Source organism: Aotus nancymaae, unplaced genomic scaffold (assembly GCF_030222135.1).
Source record: "Aotus nancymaae isolate 86718 unplaced genomic scaffold, 86718_ANA_hifiasm-v0.15.2.pri h1tg000065l, whole genome shotgun sequence".
NCBI lineage: Eukaryota > Metazoa > Chordata > Mammalia > Primates > Aotidae > Aotus > Aotus nancymaae.
Genome location: NW_026988480.1, coordinates 13,373,055 through 13,392,506, shown reverse-complemented (window position 1 = coordinate 13,392,506; position 19,452 = coordinate 13,373,055). Strand labels below are relative to the sequence as shown.

At 36.9% G+C, this 19,452-nt stretch overlaps 1 protein-coding gene across 3 annotated transcripts in view; it reads left to right on the top strand.

The window, feature by feature from the left end:
* The window catches only part of SUGCT (succinyl-CoA:glutarate-CoA transferase), a 691,493-nt gene that overhangs the window by 575,350 nt on the left and 96,691 nt on the right, over positions 1 to 19,452 (top strand). For all 3 annotated transcript variants that reach the window (XM_012473534.3, XM_064366749.1, XM_064366747.1), the window contains one exon: positions 10,297 to 10,360. In XM_012473534.3, the coding sequence (XP_012328957.2) occupies positions 10,297 to 10,360 (64 nt within the window). The remainder of the gene's footprint in view (positions 1 to 10,296; positions 10,361 to 19,452) is intronic.

The window sequence follows — 19,452 nt, the reverse complement described above, 5'->3', positions numbered from 1 at the left end:
TGTTAATGTTTTTTTACATCCTTCTTATTCCTGTGGACTTACTAAGGGAAAGCTTTGCTACATCAAATAAGGAGATGACTTGTTGCAATTCAATCCCAAAGGAGATTTAATTTCAGTAGAGTTTACAACACACTACCATCAAGGAGACAGAGAGGAAGGTCTCTGTAAAATATTACTGACTATACCTGATTTTCTCAGGTAGCACTTGCACCAACAGAAGAAATGACAAATTGCTAATGTCAATCATTTGGAATATTCTGTGTCCCCAATGAGTCTTTCTTCTTATGTCTGTGTTGCACCTAGATCAGCAATACTAGAATCTTATTATAATGGAAAGTTGTAATGAACAGTCTAGAGACAGACACAAGTGTGGTAGAAAGATCATAGGCTCTGCTGTCAGACATATTTCATCTTAACTTATAATATTATTCAAGTTGTTTTACCTCCCCAGATCTGTGTCTTCATTTTTAAATAGAGATAATAATGGAAAATTTATTTCACCAGGTCTTGGTGCATGCAAATTGCCACCTAGTTATTAGGCAAATGTCAGGTACAGTCCTCTCACACTCACTCTGTCCTTGTTTTACATTCAGGCTGGTTGGACTGTCCAACCCTGACAAGTTACACAGAAAACTCTGCCCACTCAGAGAGTCCATGTGCATTTTTTTTTTTGTTATGCCATATTTTTGTCCAATTGGCTTTTTTCCTCCTTACACTCTTTTGTTACTTTGGTCTCTGCAAAAAAATAGAATTGTTGGCAGACATTAAAGTGATGAGTTCTTGATCAACAAATGAAGAGTAATAAGAAAAATGTTTGCCTCAATGGCTTCTGAAGAGGATGAAGCATCATTTCATTAATAAAGTAGATAGCTTCTGCCTCTTAGACTGGACTCCCAAGTTCTTGCCTAGAATCTTCAGTCTCTGGGGAAGACAGGACTAAGTCCAGTCAGAAATATATATATATATATATATATATATATATATATATATATATATACACATACATATATATACACACACACACACATATATATATATATATATATATATATGTATAACCTCCTGACCTGTTCTTAGGACTAATAAAAACTCACAGGTTTCCCACTGGGAAACTAGAAAATTCCTAAGAATGAAGGAGTTATTTGGTTCTTGCTAAGTGAAGACAGCACACACAAAATTACCCGCTGACCACAACTTGGAATGGTTCTTTTCACAGGGCTTTGTGGACTGCTGTGCTGGAAGGGAAAGAATGCTTTCTCAACTTGAAAGTTTGTAGTTTGGTTCTGGGATAACTTAATTAAAGGCCCCGCTTCCAAGAAGGATAGAATTAAAGATGTAAGTCTGGACTTCTAACAGCCTGACTTTAAAGTTCAGAAATCACCTTTATATTTCACTGGATTCTACTGTATATCCACTTTTATTTAATAGTTGTTATTTTTCTTATTTTCTGGGCTACTTTGTCTTGGGAAAGGTTGGAACACCAAATTAAGACTTAAGATATAGCTTAAAGAGGATACAGTGATATCTGAAGGACCTGTTTCTGACAATATGGAAGACTATATAACCACAGAAATTCTGCCTATAGAAAAATGATTAGAAAACATGCATGCAGAGAAGCAGGCACTAGAACCAGCATTTGCTAATACTCTTTGGCTTAGAACTTGAACTTTATGCGCCATAAGAAATGAGGCTATAACAAGCATCCTGAAGTCTACACTAGGTGGGAGATAGAATAGAAACTTCAACATAAAGGTTAGACATCCAAAAGTCAGCATTGTCATTGGGCGAACTAGGTAAAAAACAAAACAAAACAAAAAAGAAAGCAAACAAATTTTAAAATCTGCCACTGGAGACTGAAGAAACAAATAGATATTCTAACCTGTTTGGAATATGGCTCTTTGAATATGGAAATGTATAAAAAGAAAATCTCTCATTTTTCTGGGGCTAGGAGATGGCCTAGCTACAAATCTACTGTCCTACATATAGGACAGTAATTAATTCTACTTGGGGGCCCAAAAACCACCAAACAGAAAATTAAGTTTAATGTGGTCCTATTTCAGTGGTGCCTTTAAGCACTTAGAAAAATAGTATGCAAATCATCTCTGGATTAAGAACAACTGCACAGCAAATTAAATGGTAGATTAGATAGGAGAGAGAATTCATAATCAGATGCATAGATCTGAATAAATTAATTACAACTCAACCAAGAGAGAGACACACACACACACACAGGAAATACAAGAGAGGCAGAGACATATAGAGTGCTCACATCTAATATATAGCTTAAATTTGCATTAATTTCATATATTATATATGTAATTTATTGTATATACTTTTGTTCATCAAAACATAACAAAAAATAAATGAGAAATAAAGCCATAGTAGTTTCAATTCCAGTGTTTTCATGTTCCAATGAAGAGTTCATATCCAGAATATGTAAAGAACTCATAAATGCTAGTGGCCTGGTGTGGTGGCTCACACCTGCAATCTCAGCACTTTGGGAGGCAAGGCAGGCAGATCACTTAGGGCTAAGAGTTCAAGACCACCAGACAACATGGTGAAACCCCATCTCTACTAAAAATACAAATATTTAGCTAAGTGTGGTGGCAGAGGCCTGTAATCCCAGCTACTCAGAAGGCTGAGGCACAAGAATTGCCTGAACCTGGGAGGATTCAGTGAACCAAGACCATGCCACTGCCCTCCAGCTTGGGTGGTAAAATGAGACTCTGTCTCAAAAAAAGAAAAAAAAAAGAAAGAATAAAAGAAAAAGAAAAATATAATTAAGTCAGTAGAAAAACTTCTTGAATAAGCATTTCATTGAAGAGGAAATGTAAATTATTATTAAGCAGAGAAAATATACTCAACCTGATTAATAATTAAAGAAATGCAAGTTAAAGCTTTAATAAGATACTATTTCACAGTGATCAGACTGGCTAAACTTAAACTCTGATAATATTAGGTTTTGCTGAGATATAAAACAACAGAAAATAACATTTACCACTGGTGGGAATGATCGGTAAATGATTTAGGAAAATTATTTGTCATTACCTAACAAGTGAAGATATATTTAACACTATGCCATACCAAATCAAGCTCTAGAGAAATTGTTGCATGAAGAGATGAGTTAATAGCAGCATTGTTTGTCATAGTAAAATAACTGGAAACTACCTAAAAGCACAATAAGTTAAATTATGGTATATTTGTACAATGGCATACTTCATATAAATGGCCATGATTAGCTGATAGCCTCATGCTTCAGAATGGATGAATCTCAGAAACAATGTTATGAGAAAAAGCAAGTCAGAGAATTGTATGCTTGATTTCATTGAATTAAATGTTACAAATGGGTGAAATCCAGGAGGAAATAGTTGGAGTATATACACACTGATACAAGTAGAAAAAAAGTAAGGAAAAGATTAACAAAATTCAAGAGAATTCTATTTGGGGATAGAATAGGAAGGAACTGGGCATACCTGGGACTTTAAACATTTTGGTAGTTATGTTTCTCAGGCTGGGTGTTTGATGCATGGGTGTTCATTTTATTAGTCTTCAGTAAGCTATATATATATATGTGTGTGTGTATAAATATATATGTACATTATATGTATACACACACTTTATATACACACTATATATGTGCACACACATGTGTTTGTGTAAAACACATACCTTTTACATGACCAATTTTCATTGTTTTTAAAATGCCTTTTACATAACCAATTTTCATAGTTTTTTTTTAAATTAGAGAAAACAGGAAAAAGGCTATATCATGTGCATGCATGGCAGAATGAAATTTAGTTACAGTGAATTGTTTCAAAGAAGTAAGAGAATAAAAAAATGTCAGCTTTTAAATGTGATCTCCATTATCAAAGTCAGCTGTCCTTAACCTTTTTGGCACCAGGGGCCAGTTTCATAGAAGACAGTTTTTCCATACGGAGTTGGGGGATGGTTTCAGGATGATTCAAGGGCATTACATTTGTCATTAGATTCTCATGAAGAAAGCACAACATGCTCAGTTTGCAATAGGGTTCCTACTCCTGTGAGAATCTAATGTTGCCTTTCAACTGACAGGAGGCGAAGCTCAAGCTGAAATGCTCCTTGCCTATTGCTCACCTCCTGCTGTTTGGGCCGGTTCCTAACAGGCCATGGACCAGTACCAGTTTGCGGACACTTGACCTAAGTAAAGTTAGGGACTTTCATGTCAATTTGTTTTCATGAATTTATGTTATTTTTGCATTTTTGAGGGCATAGTTTTCAGAAGTAGTTGAATTAACTTTTAAATATATTTACTGTAAGTTTTGCCTTCAGTTATGTAACCTTTCAAATATTATTCCAAGGTTATTTTCTATTATGCTAGAGGAATGAGTAAATTGCTAATATGGGAAATAAAATAAAGCATATTACTCTGGTGTTTTTTGCTTAGTAAGATATTGTGTGTTTTAGAAATGGTTTTCTGAGTATTCCTAAGAAGAGCAATTCTGTAAATGTTTTCTTCAAGTTTAGTAGATTAACTTTACATGTATAAATGTGCGTGCCCATGTTTCTGCTGAATTCCTAGGTCCCCCTTTTTGGCTTTCCTTTATTGATAGTGACCATTGTCCTTGCAGAGCTTCTCAGCATGGCCTCTGTAATGTCTTAAAATATGTGCAGTGTATATGGCAGATTCAAGATCAGCGGGAAGCTGCTTTAGAAAACTGAAACAATTGCAAGGCAACACTGGAACTTGATAACTAAATTCTTAAAAATGACTGTATTTTGGAAATTCAGTAAAACAGTTTTGTGTCTAAAGAACTCTAAGGATTCATTAAAAGCTTAAAACCAAGAGCACTCTACCCATACTTCTATAAAAAGAACTACCTGCAAGGTACTCAGTTAATTTAATTTAACTAAAAAAATTTAGTAAATGTTTATTGAGCATCTACCAGATAGTGCCAGATAACTATCATGGCACTGGGCATATAGCCTGGGACAAAACAGATATTATTATGTATCAATAATAGACCAGTGGTTTCTGCTTAATTAGAAAGTTTGCCTTAGGAGGCAATCAGCTTCTTGAGGGCATGACATTGACATTTCTGTGACCTGTTTTTCCTCAGCACATAACAATGCCTGGCACATTAATATATATTTAATGCTTATTGTTAATGATCATTCATTACTGTTAGTACATTTAATATGTGTTCAGTGAATGTACCTCAAAGCCACACAGCTTGTACTTGATGGAGCCAGAGTTTGAACTCAGTCTATTGGCAACAGGAAAAACAGTTGCCACTTCATGTGAGCGCACTCTGCACCAGGGCCTATGCTCAGGGCTTTATGCTCATCATCTTACTTCATTCTTTAGAAAGAGATATTATTATCCTATTTTTACTGATAAGGATTTTGCTTTTATTTTTTAAATGCTTTTAATTTTTTTTTTTTTAATGGAGTCTTGCTGTCACCTAGGCTGGAGTGCAGTAGAGCTATCTCGACTCACTGCAACCTCCGCCTCCTGAGTTCAAGCGATTCTTCTGCGTAGCTGAGATTACAGGTGCACACCATCATGTCTGTCTAATTTTTCTTTTTTTTTTTTTTAGTAGAAATGGGGTTTTGCCATGTCGGCAAGGCTGGTCTTGAACTCCTGACCTAAGGTGATCTGCCTGCCTTGGCCTCCTAAAGTGCTGGGATTACAGGCATGAGCCACCACGCCTGGCCACTGATGAGGTTTCTGAGCCTTAGAGTACATAAGTGCCTTGCCCAAGATCACCTGCTGGGTCCATCCCCTTCAAATCCTTCCAGTTTTCAAAGCCTTTGTATCAGTGGTGCCAGAGTATCCTTGGCTTCCTGCAATGGTGCAGCTCAGTTTATTAACTAATAGGACCACATGGTGCCATGTAATCCGTTTGGCTGATTTTCTTTCCCCACTGAAGTGACTAATTTGTTATACAGAATTGACCACATCAGCTAGTTATTTTAATGGTAATCAAATAATGCTTTTCCTTTTTTTTTTTTTTTTTTTTGTCTCCAACTGCCAGGAACCTGGCTAAATTTGACACACCTAAATTATAATCCAAGATCAGCCACTTAGTAGTTGTGAAATCTGGACAAGTGCTTAGCCCCTCTAGGTTTCTAACACCTTATCAGTAGAGATGAAGGTAATAATAATTCCTACCTAGTCTGGTTAATGGGAGGATTAAATGAACAAAGCTTTAACTCCTAACACAATGCCTGACCCTTCAGGAGCTTTGCTGAGCAGCACCTGCTGTTATTACATTTGTCATTGTTGTTTTTAACCTTAACATCTAATTTCAATATTATGTTTGTTCTCTAGTCTTTACCAACCTCCGTGACCTAGGTCATTTAAATTCTTTCTGGATAGGCACAGTTACTTACTTGCTCCTCACTGGATTTGCTCCTTTCTTAAGGAGCTTAAACTGTGTTATAAAAATTTACATACTGTTATTAAAAACCTCTCTTATTCTATACCCTCTCTGCTAATTACATACATTTTTAATGCAGGTTCATTCATCTTTTTATTGCCAACTCCTTCATTGTGCCTAGCATATAAGTGCTCTGTGGTGTTTGTTGTATTGAATGAATAGTTCATATCACTATTCACAGTGAATAGATAGGTCAGTTCTCTTTTGTGCATTATTGCCAATGCCATTGGTGGTATTACTTTGATTTTGATATGTATAAAGATAGTATAGTCTTTACAAACATCATTTGTGTATGTAATTTCATGTCTTTTCATTTGACTATTCCTGGCTCTAGAAAGGGTATCGATTTTTATTTTTTGCATTTTTGTCTTGCTAGTCCTATATTACATTTTTTTCTTCTACCATTTCTGCCATAGGACTTTATAAAAAGACTTTCTTACTTTCACTTAAACTTTTATTTCCCACGTTACTTTAAGGTATACATTTTACTCTTTCCCCCCATCATTAATACATTACCATTTGACTCTGTCATTAGGCTGTCAATCTGTAAAACGCTTGAGAAAGAGAGAGACCTTATTTTAAATAGGCCTGATACTTTGCTAAAGAGGTTGGCGCACTGTCTACAATTCTATTCTTGTCAAGAATAGGCTTTTGAATTTCAAGGACAAGAAATGGAATTTAGAAGAGCCATGAAACCATGAAAGACCTAGGAAGGGTAAAATAAGTAAAATGAAGGAGATAACAGTAAAAACGAAAGACACTGCCAAATGAACAAAATTCAGTACAAAATTCTAGAGAAATTCCCTGCCATATATTGAAATAACTCAATATGCAACAAAGAATGCCCTGTATGGTCAGACCTAGCACCAAGGCATGAAACTCTTTAAGGCATGAAAATTTTAAGGGAAATTGTAGCAGTTGATTGTTAGAAAACGAAACATTTTTAAATTGAATTTCTAGGTTAAGGTGATAGAGGTTGGGGTGTTGGGGCCAGATGAGAAAAGAACAAGGAAACGTTTAGTTACCATTCTCCAAAAAATGTTATACAAATGGTGGTAACAGGTTGTTCCTTCATTTCCAGTGAAGTTTAGAGGAGACGGATTTAATCATGTAGCAAAGTTAAGTGTCAAATGTGAAAGGGTAATGAAGCAGGAGAGATTTATGTTAGAATTCAGACAGACTTCCTGGGTTCTGAAATCCTCTAATATGTTACTAAGCAGAGCAGGATTCGCCCCACAAACAAGGCTGGAGAGTTTTCCAAGATTCCAAGTCATTAGGCAGGGTTTCCAGGGACAGCACTGCTACAGCCCGCATTGTTCTCTGGGATATTCTGACCTGATTCACAAAGAAAGCCTATGGAATCGTATGGACTTCACACTCTATATTAAAAGGTGGGTGGCAACCAAGCAGGGGAATATATCAGTTCCTTCTGAACATGAGGGCTCAGACCAGTCCGTCTGCCTGATAATTGTAAGCATGCTGCAGCTAATGAGAAACTGCAGTTAACTTCCTCTGCCGAATGTAAGAATTTACATTTTTGCTTAAAACGGAATGGGTTTCATGCAAAGGCATTGATAAGGTTAAAGTTTCATATTGAAAATATCCTATATAGACAGCAATCAGCATAGGGGTGGAGAAAGTACACTGCTTAAACTGCTTCCATGGAAAATTTCAAGCAACTGTTAGCTTTTGCTTCACAAAACTTTGACATATGTCCCTTGACCTTTACCAACTACCCTTTCACGTTTGACACTTAACGTTTGCTACATGATTAAAATTCAGCGTTAATTAATTTCAGCACTATCAGTTAAGTTATATTTAGCTAAGAACACTCACTTTTGTCTTTCGTGAGTAGCACTGCAGTGTTATTACAAAGAGGTAGTCAGGAGGGCAACAGAGATACGAGGAGAGAAGAATGATTCAGTGTGCAGATAATTGTTTTGAGTGAAATTTAGCTCGGTATTTTTGTTCCTGTCCTCAGTAGAACTGAGATTTAGCACCTCCCGTTGGCATTTAGCCCCCACCCCCACATAGAAGGAAGCTGTGCGGGGTGGGTGCTGAGAATGAGCCACACCAGAATTAAATTATAGCACAATTCTAACACTGGCGAGAATTTTATCTGGCCAGCTCTTGAGTACAAACCTGGTGATCCCAAAAGAGAGAATCTCTGTGTGGTCTGTTATCATCCTCAATGAGGGAGGTTGACATCGTTTAAAGAGCATCACCCAAAAAGTGGTAACCATTCCCAAAGAAACCAGTGGCAGCCAGAGTATTTAGCCATAGCAAAACTGTAATTCTAAACTTAAAAAGTCACTCATGAAGTTGTCTTATTGATGATTTGTTTTATGATGTGACAAAAAACTCACCAGAAATGAATAAAACCCAAGAAATTTGAGCTCTTTCTCTGAGTCTTGCAAAGTGAGAAAATGTTTTTAATAGTTACTTTATTCAACGCTCTTTTGCTCTGCGAATAGATTATGGTAAGAAGGTAAATATACAAATCTTGCTTTTACCTGAAGCTCAGAATGCTGTAGAACCATTATAACTGCCATTCTTTGGAATGTTGGCTTAAAATTGTGGTCTGTAAGATTAATGTGCCACCCAAATACTTCTGTCCTTTAGATGCACATATAGGACAGGAAGAGAGAGGTTCTCTGCTTGGTAGATAGCGCAGGTGAAACACAATTTATATGTAAGATGCCCATAGATGTCTAACTGAGGTTCTAGTAATAGATGTTGGATTCTTTGAGACAGTATACCCAGGTAGCCTCTAATTGTTTAAAAAAAGAAAGAAAGAAAGAAACTTTTTGCATTTATATTTGTGTATCACAGAACATTTTGCCTCTAATAATTCAACACTTACGTCCCAGAATTTGGTTCTATGCCTTCAGCGCATCCACCACCTATAGTTAGAGGGCACTTCAGATTTTGTCTTTTTGCCTCTTCCCAGGAAAATTTCCAGCCTTCATTCGCCAGGGATTTAAGTTGCTTTATTTCAGTAGTCAAGTGATTCAGCATCAAGTCACATTTCTCTAGTCAGGCACTGGTAGAACGTCGCTTCACTAGTAACTGGCCTTAGATCTTAATCCCAAGCCAAGGCTACCTTATGTTCTTGATGGCATACTAGATACCTATCTCAGTCCCATTGCATGAGAACCTAATCAGGCCTCTGGGATGAAGTCTCTGGCTTTTTTCTCCAGGATCCTGGAATCCTGTTTCTGAACTCTAGTCTTATGCTTAAGGTTTTGACTACCATGGACAACGTTCCTGGTTCAGCTCTCCTGCACACACTTATGACCTGGATCTCCTCTGGGTTTGCTGTCAACTGCTCATTTGCTTGTCACAGCAACCCTGAATCCTTCCATCTCCAGCAGTCACTGAGCCTTCTGGATACTCTGATTTATTCTTCAAAGTGGTCTGACTTCCCATACCTTCTGCTGAACAGATTTCCAGGAGTATGTGTGCCACCCTAGTGTGCTGTTCTGTTCAAGGTCCTGTTTCTTGACCTTGGCCAAGTCCTACCATGAGATAATGCAGGAAAAGGCTGAGTTTTAATATTAGGGGAGCATCCATAGATGAAAGAGAGGAAATAATCTGCTATATTTAGGAGCAAATAAAAATTTTAAAAGTGGGAAGGTCTTACTGAAATATTTGCTAGTCTGTGAATCCTCTAGTCTTTTTTGGCTTCATTTGATGTATTATAAGATGAAACATTATTTTTACCTCAAATATTCACTTTCAAATGAAAATTTTAAACATCTCTGTGTTTTGCCATATCTTTCTTTGATGTTGACTGAATAGATGGCTGTACCATACCTTGCAGTTGAAGATGGGTTTATTTTGTAAATTATTTTTCTCTCCATTTTTGCCTTTTCAGGTATTACACAATGGCCTCATTATGGAGATGGAGCATCCGACTGTGGGGAAGATTTCCATCCCAGGTCTGAAAAATTTTGGTATTTTTCTCTAACACCTTTCTTTATTAATTGTCCCATACACTGTTTACTACATGTAGCTTATGATCTCCCAAACAGCTTTCCAAGACATAATCCAAATTTATAATGTTAGGTAAAAGGGGAATCCTAGAGCTACACTCACAGAAATGCATGCTGAGGCTACAACATCGTGTCTTAGCTCTCAGGAGTGTCAGTTTGCCATGATGACAAAAAAATGCTTGCATTTCTTAATTCCATTTTGTGTAATCAGGTGCTCACAAAAGTACATCATGTAATTATCAACAGATTGATAGTAATAGGTATGGCCAATAATAAGAAACAGAGTGTGGTTCATATGAGAATTGGAAAGAAAGTCTGGCAAGATGTAACTGGAGTCCGAGGAAGTCTACTGACTGCCCAGGCCCGGGCATTTTCTTTCAGAACTGTGGTTTAAGGTATGGATCATGGTTTTACAGATCAAGAAACTATGTTTTCAGTACACCCAGAATAGATTGAATTTTTGTAAGTTGACTCACACTAAATCAACTCACCAGAAACCGCTGCCTAAGCTGAAATGCCAGCTTCTTCCCTTGCAGAGGGAGCTCTCTTTTCAGCAGCCAGTAGCCTCATGCCTACTCTCAGAGCATCTTCTTAGGTTGTGCATTTAAACTGTAGTGAGAGCTTGTGACCAATACATTTCCCCCATACAGCCTTCATTTCTCTACTAATCATAATATTACCTTTATCAGATCTGTTGTTTCTCTGTTCCAGGCATTGCTGGAAAACCCACATTCCAGCAATGGAGTTCCACATTGTTTGTTCATTGTGTCCATGTTTTCTAGACTACACACAAACCCTGCACTTATTTTTTTTTTTCCTTCTGATTGAGGTTAATGCAATTAGCCAGGATATAACTTTTGTTACCGTTTTTTCCTAACACCATTTCCTGGTAATTGTGCTTGGAATTTAGGTATTTCCCAAACTCCTCAGTCACCTCAGTCAGGTGGCATAGAGCATTTGCTTCTATAGGTATCTGATCTCATTTATGGAAGGACTGTTATTGTTAATTTTATCCTAAATAGAATCTAATTCTGAAATTTTGGGTCAGCTTTATAATAATCTCCCATAACCTATAAGATAGTGACCACTGGCACATGAAAAGAGTAAGAAGAGGTAAGTGTGATGAATAAAGAAAGTTGAAGAGAAAATTCTGATGTTTAAGAACATAAGGAACATTATGCATGGATTAAGGACAGTAACTAAGAGAGCAGGTATAAGCAAATGACAGACATAGGGAAGTGTTATATGGTATAGAAAAGTGGTAGAAAAAATGTTGACAAAAGCTAAGAAGTTCATTAGTTCATTCACTCATCTATATTCCTGAGTATATACTATGTACCAGGTACTGCTTTGGGTCCTAAAAATACAAAAATAAACCACATAACTTCACCCCTGGCCACTTGGAGCTGATACTTAATAGAAAGTTGGATGATACAACAACCAACAAATGTTTTTATAACTGTAAATCATGAGTGCAAAGAAAGAAGAATGTGCTGCCATAGAGAATGATAGGGGTCAGGTGGGGCCTTCTGTAGTTTAGGTGATCGAAGAAAGTCTCTCTGAGAGGCTGACTTATTATATGACACCGAAGGGCAAAAAGCATAGAGGATGAACATTTCCAGCGGAGGGAACAGCATGGGAGAAAAACCCCAAGGTGAGAAAGAGTAGGGTGTGTTCTAAGCCAGGATGAAAGGTGGGGAAGTGGGGCAGGAAATGAGACTGGAGAGACAGGGAGAGCCTGGGGGCCCTGTTAAAGTTGGGTTTTCTCTCATTTTAAGCAGGGGAATAAAATGATACAATTTACAACTCAAAGCAAGGGGTCAGGTTAGGAAGTGATTACAGGAGTTTAGGTGATAGTGTCTTAAATTAGGGTGATGGGAATAGAAATAAAGAGAAATGGGTGGTCAAAATAAATAATGTAATCATAGTGCTTTGAGTATTAGAAGACTTTAGAAAGCATCTGGTCTAGTACTTCTTGATATTTAAACAGCAAAACTGATTTTCCACATGAAGAATCTGTAGCTAACACAGATGGAAGCAGAGTTGTGCTGATTGATAGGTTAGCACTCATATTGTTCAGCTTTCCTTTTCTGCCCACCATGCTGTGGTCTTCCACACATCTCTTCTCAGAAGCCTGGGCCCTCAAGAACAATTCAAGAACCTGTGATCATTTAATTCCAAAAGTTTACAGATGAGGTCATACAGGGGTTGGTATCCCCAACACAGTAGAGAAAGGGTAAGCATTTGAAAGTCAATATGATTGTCAGCATGATAAGGAGGAAAAAAGTGTCAGTGGCCAATCTAGAATAAAGTCATTGGATGTAACACTCTTTGAATCAATCAGGCATTAATTTGCTGACTTTCATAGTAAATAAATGAAATCTGTGTCTCAGGAAGAGGGAAATATTCTTTTCAGATTACTAGAAGGGAAGAATATTTCTTTTGCTCACTTTAATTTATAAATGTATCAGGAAGCCATTGTCACAAGAATGCTGTGTAAGAAATAACCTCAAATTCTTAATGGTTTCAGATATAAGCATTTATTTATCCCATGCACGTGGATTAGCTGGGAGGTTTCATATAGGTTGTGCTCAGCTCGGTAGCTTTGTTTCTAGTTCCAGGGCTGGACAGGCTTAGCTCCTGCCTGTGTTTGGAGTCATTTCCAATCCATGTGTCTCTTCAACTATTCTGATGGTCACAGCTACAGAATATCAGGGCAAGGAGAAACCACAGTGCCACATAAGATGTTGGTGTACAGATGGCAAACCCTTCTGCCTGAATCTTACTGAACAAAGCAAGTTTTATTTTTTTAATTAATTTTTTTGAGACAGAGTCTCACTCTGTCTCTCAGGCTGGAATGCAGTGGCACAATCTCAGCTCAATGCAACCTCCAACTCCCAGGTTCAAGTGATTCTCTTGCCTCAGCCTCCTGAGTAGCTGAGACTACAGGGATGAACCACCACACCTGGCTAATTTCTGTATTTTTAGTAGAGATGGGTTTTAACCATGTTAGCCAGGCTGGTCTCAAATTCCTGACCTTATTCATTCACCTCAGCCTCCCAAAGTGCTGGGATTACAGATGTCAGACACCGTGCCCGGCCAAAAACAAGTTTTAGGCTGTACCCAGAAGGGTGGGGAAATACATGTGATCCTTTCTGAGAGAAATTTCAAAGTTATATGGTGAGGGGAGTGGGCACAGCGAGAAGTAAATAATTGAAGTAAAAAATTCAGCTGATCACAATAGAGTTCTCAGATCTACAGCAATTTCTTTCTCCCCCCTCTTTTTTTAGTCTCCCTTTGGAAAATTCTATTTTTGTTTAATGTTTATAGGGCTTAGTCATCTTGTTATCTTATATTCTTTCTATAGAATTATCAATATGGGAATTCCCAGATTTGAGATTACATGGATGAGTCTAGTTTATGTTCGGAATTAGAATCTGAGTGTTTTTTGAGGGCAGCACATCTGGATTCCTCATGAGAGGGGAATGACAATTCTGCCTATAGATATCAGATAAAAAGAGGCTATTGTATCTCCTAATTCAGTGTATCTCAATAAGAGGCTACATAGGCAGGACAAGAGTTATTAAATGCAAAAGGAATTTATCAGTAAGTAAATTTAAAATTTGCCTGTGGATTCTACCTGTCCTTGATTTTATTTATCTATGATAGTTCTGCCTCTCTTTGTTGGGGATGTCCCCACTGGGAAACTCATAAATGCTTTAGAAATAACTCAGATTTCCTCACAATATCTCAATGTGGTAAGTCTGCCAAAAGAAGAAACGTAGGCTAGAATTAAAGGTGACTTTTGCAACACTATTTTCTCGTTAACTAGTGGAGACACATTTTGAATTGCTAAACATAGTTCTATAGATTTACACATACATATCTACATCTTCATGTTTGCAGTGAAGATGTAGATATGTGTTGCATTATTAGCATTAGTATTGCATTATTAGCATTACCATCTTATTAGCACTGAACTTCTTGCAACCAGTACCGAGTTTTCTATATGTCACACTAATTTGCCTGAAGCACTTTCTATTTTAGTCATTACCAGAAACTTGTCTTCTAAAAACAGCAGTAAATCATGTGCTATTTATGGAGCCTTCTTTAGAGGTGTATAAATTTACATAGCATTCCTTCAGATGAGAGCTTATTGATTAATACATTAAAGATACTGGTCAACCCATGTTTAATATACTTTGGATAAGGATGGGAAATTATTTACCTCTTACAAATCCCTCTTGGCTACTTAAAGAAAATAATTATTTCAGCCATTGAGTATATTGTTTCATTCTTTGTAATCATTACCATTACTAAAATACAATAAATAGTGTGATCTAAACTATTTCCTTTATTAATTATATCTATTGCAAATACTCCCTTTCATATCATTCTCAATCATCTTCAAACTATAATAAAGAATTAGGAAAGAAATATAATTTGTGTTTACAGATGACATAGTTAAAGCATGCAAACTAGTTAAGCTCATGAATTATCTCTAAGTATGAGTTTTAGTTATGCTAATGTTATTTTTCTTTATTTAGTATATTATTCATTAAACTACTTTCTCATTGAACTTTAAAGCCTATTATACAGTTAAAAGTGAAGAGAGACAAGGATAAATGAACTATCAATGGGCTTATATGTGAGAACAGGTATCATGTGTCTCCTTGCCAGATTCCAATGTTCTCATGTTTTAAGAGCCCTCAGTGAGGGGAGTGGTTGTTAGTTTGAACTCACTATTAACTTAATGATAGAAGTGTCGGCATGGTAGGCACAATGTACTAATTTGCTCTTAATTAATTAATATAACCTATGTTGAGCACTAAAACCTCAAATGTTCCCTCCCCTTCCCCCCAAAACTAACCTAACTAATTTACTGTGTCTGGTACACTACATAAGCTCCAGGGAGAAAACTGGACAGGACCAGACCCTCATGGAGCTAATGCTTTGCCAGGGAAACAGGCATAAACAATGAACATGGTAAAGTAGGTTGAGTGTTTCCTTGGAGAATCAGAGGCTATAGCTCGAGGCTTTGGGAGCACATATCTGGGAGACCTCACCTAGTGTGTGGGCTGAAGAAAGGTTTCTCTGAGAAGGAAAGTGTATGCTTAACCTTCATTGTGTAACCACATGCAAAAACAGTATCAATGTTGAATCTGTGAGTGGTTTTCCATTTATTGTGATGTGCTACCATAAATATACTTCTTTAATTACTTCAGGTCTCTTTGATCACCTATTTAAATTTGTGTACATTATTGTACATAGAATAAAATGTTATCACAATAAAATTTGAGCAAATAGTTTTTTAATAGATGCAATGATCCTATGATATATCAACGGTGCCAACTATTCTTCAATTAAATTATATAATGTAAAAAAAATGCAAACAGATACAGGAATGATGTGAGTGCGTGGCACCCTGGAGGAGCAGAGAAAATGCTCCAGTGGAGAAATAGGAAGGGGGCAAGCTCACAGTGACCCCAGAGAGGGAGCCGGAGGCCAGATGAATAAGTTCTAAAATAGAGCTAATAATCACATGAAATACAAATCAAAAGAATTCAAAGATGTCTATGCTGGGGTCCCTGAGATTCCTATTGTCTGAGGAGTGAGCGTGGGACTTGGAAGTGGAGCTTGAATAGACACCACTGGTTTAGCAGACGTTCTCATGGAGTGATTTTAGGGGTAATTACTATCTCTATTGAAGACTTTTGTAAAACTCATAGTGTCCTAAATTTTAAACTGTGAACAAATACACAAATGTGTATTTGTTAATTACAGTAATTTTTTAAAAAGTACATTAAAGTTGACACCTCGCATTTCTGCAATGGGAGATTGGCCATTATGTAAACTTCACCTTATTTGTGACTTTAGTGGGAAGATCCTGCATGAGTTATTACCATCCCAAAGAATGGCCAGTTTCCACTAAGCCATTCACATTTGCATCTTCTTCTTGCAATGACACCAGTGTTCGGCCTTTGAGTCACAGTGGAGCATGCTGTCCTTGCATGTACTGTGGAGGTGCCAAGTTAGCATTGGTGCTGAGCGCCAAACTTCAAAGGATGTCATTAGAATAGAGTTTGATGTGTAGCTCTGCAGTTTCTCACCATAAACTTTTTCAGATACATCCTGTGAATGTGCATTGCAGTCTCATTTGATTCTAGTTGCACTTCTGGGAAGTGTTTCAGTGGTGAGTGTGTCTGCACTGTGAAGGAGAAGCAGTCTTTCATACATGCAAAAGGATTCGAAATTGAGTTACTTCTGCCTGCCGGTCCCTTGATCTGTGTTTTTCAGAAAGCAGCTCCAAGTTATTCAATATATTTTCTCCATAGTATTTTAATATTCACATTTGGAACCTGTAGCAATTTTAAACTAGTGGGTGTTGGATGCAGAAATAATAGTCACGACCATGCATTAGTGTAGTTTGAATCAAATTATTAGAATATTGATGTTTGGATTTTAAGGTGAATTTTTATAAAGTTGAATGTACTTCTCTATTTTATTATCTGACATATTTTATTTCTGAATGTTTTGCAAGATGTTTTGTAACTAATGATCTAAAACACGTCTCTGGGTTTGAGATAGTATACCTTCAAAAGCTCCTGGAGGGCAAAAATGTCATAATTTGAAGTCTAACCAGCACCCTCTATGCCAGCTAGGTACTCAACGTTTTCTGAATGATGATAATAGAAAACTATTAAATAATCAAAAACATGATTTATGATTCATTTATTCAGTATTCATTTTTTATTAATGGACTGGCTACCTGCAGAAGCTCTCAGATAATGATTTACTTTACTTATTTAGTTTGTTTTCAGTTTGAAGCCCATACAGTAAATGGAGTAACTGCCTTGTATTTTCCATGTGTTACAATTCTGCCTTTTCTATGATACACAAGACTTTGCCTTACCCTGTTACTTTTAGCTTTCTTTCTTCCCTTTAGGTAGAAAATTAGATCATGTTTCTGAAATCACATGTCCTCAAAGTGCAGTTAAATTTCTATAATGGATAACAGCAATGGGAAAAGCTGTCACAAATCTCACTGGGGAAAAAGAAAAATTAAGAGGAACCAAAGTTTCAACTTATATCTCTCCGTAAAGTTTAAGTATGCTGATGCTCATAAGGAGTTCTATGTAAAACCAATGTGAGAATGAGAGGTGAGATAAGTTATTTCTTCCAAGTAGAAGGGCCTTTCAGATGACAACAGGAAAAGTGTGTAAAGTTTTCATGTTTTGCGTAGTGCATAATCTATCTTCTAGAAAGAGCATACTCCTTTAGGGACCAGGTTAAGCTGCAAAAAGAGGAAAGAGATGAAAGGAAGTTTCTATAGTCTGTCAACAAAATGAGAGAAAGCTGGCAGGAAAGTGAATTTTCAAATAGACTAGCTAGGGTACTTCCCAAAGTCCTCAATTATTTTTTTACCATTATTAAATCCTTAACCCATAGCAGGGTACTGAGAGTGAAATCAATCAGTGTATCTCAGGTGATTTGCCAATGAATGCCTGCAGTCTTCTCTGGAAGTCCTGTAACAATAAGACGGGATAGTAGACATTGTCACTATTCTGTGAGAAATGAATAGCACAGTGATTTTCCTTCCTAGGAAAGCAGAGAAGAAACAAAGGACTCGTGAATTGCATCCCCAGGAATGTCTTTCCATCAGGCACTAGAGAAGCTCCCCAAGCCAAGTTACTGTCACTGATACAACTCAGGGATCTCCATCAACTATGCTTATCTGTGGCATGAGGAAGAAATATTTTGTGAGACCTGGGCTTTCATGCTCCGAGAATTCTTGTTTCTGTTAGCTGGGACTTGGAAAGCTGCCAAGAACTCAGTTGTTCCTTTGCAACATATCGTCATCAACCTAGACCCTAGTGGGTTTCCCGATACGTGAATGTGTCTAACAGACAAGAAACTCGTATTGCAAATTGGCCCTAAGTTATCAATGATTTCCTGGGGTGCAGAGTAAGTTTTCACTACTAGGAAGTCATATTTATGCTCAAGAATGGAATATTTAATTGGACTTATACATTCTTTGGGATTTTTTCCAGTGTCTCTATGCAGAACGATCCTTCAGATTAGAGGTATATTTTAAATAATCTGAGTGGACCACTGAATGTTAACCTGAAGATATTAATCAAAACAAAGGCAAAACAAAAAAAAAAAAGCCACAGGGAGAGTGGAAGGATAAATGATGGTATACCATTTTTGTAATTGTGTCAGAAGATGTATCAGAAATTTTCATCAGTTCATGATTGTGTTCCTGGTATATTATCTGCAGCCAACCTTCATTGAGTGCCCAAAGAAGTCTTTCTGGATCAACTTTAAGTATTGACTTTATGGTGAGCTTTTAGGGAATAAATTAAATTAATTAAATTTAATTAGACATGTAAACTGATTAGAGAAGTAAAAACAAATACCTTACAATAGCTAAATACAAAGGTTTTAAAATTATCTTCCAGTTTGGACTTCAATGTCATGGCTTCAGCTTGAAGAATCAAGAAGTGACATCATCTTTGCTTCCAAGTGGCCTCAGCTAGGAGTGAGTTGCTTGGCTTTGTTGCTGGGTTTATTCATGGCTGGACAAGAAGTCATTTTAATCCTTTCTCAAAGAGGAGTGGCTTTGCTTTCCTTCAGCATTACCAAGAAGGGATTCTGTGCAGGAAGAGATAAATTGGGCTGAATTTCATGGAATTTTCTTTTTTTAATATCAGACCTAAAGGTGTCAAGAAGTATTCTGATTAAGAAGACTTAGTCAGATAAAATATTAATGGAGCAAGCCATCTTTTTATTTAAAAGGATCCTAGTTTAATTTTGACTAAGCACACAATGCACACAATGTTACATTAATATTAAAAAGATGTTGGTGGAGATAAAGAAATGGTAGTAAAGGGTTTAAAGAAAAGCCTCCAGATGCCCTACTATAATCAATAGAAAATGTACAATATCCCATTTTTCATATCACTCCCAAACCTTCAGGATTTGGGGTCACTGAGCTAGGTCTGTGGGTCTTACTGCTTTCTCCTCAGCTGGAGTGA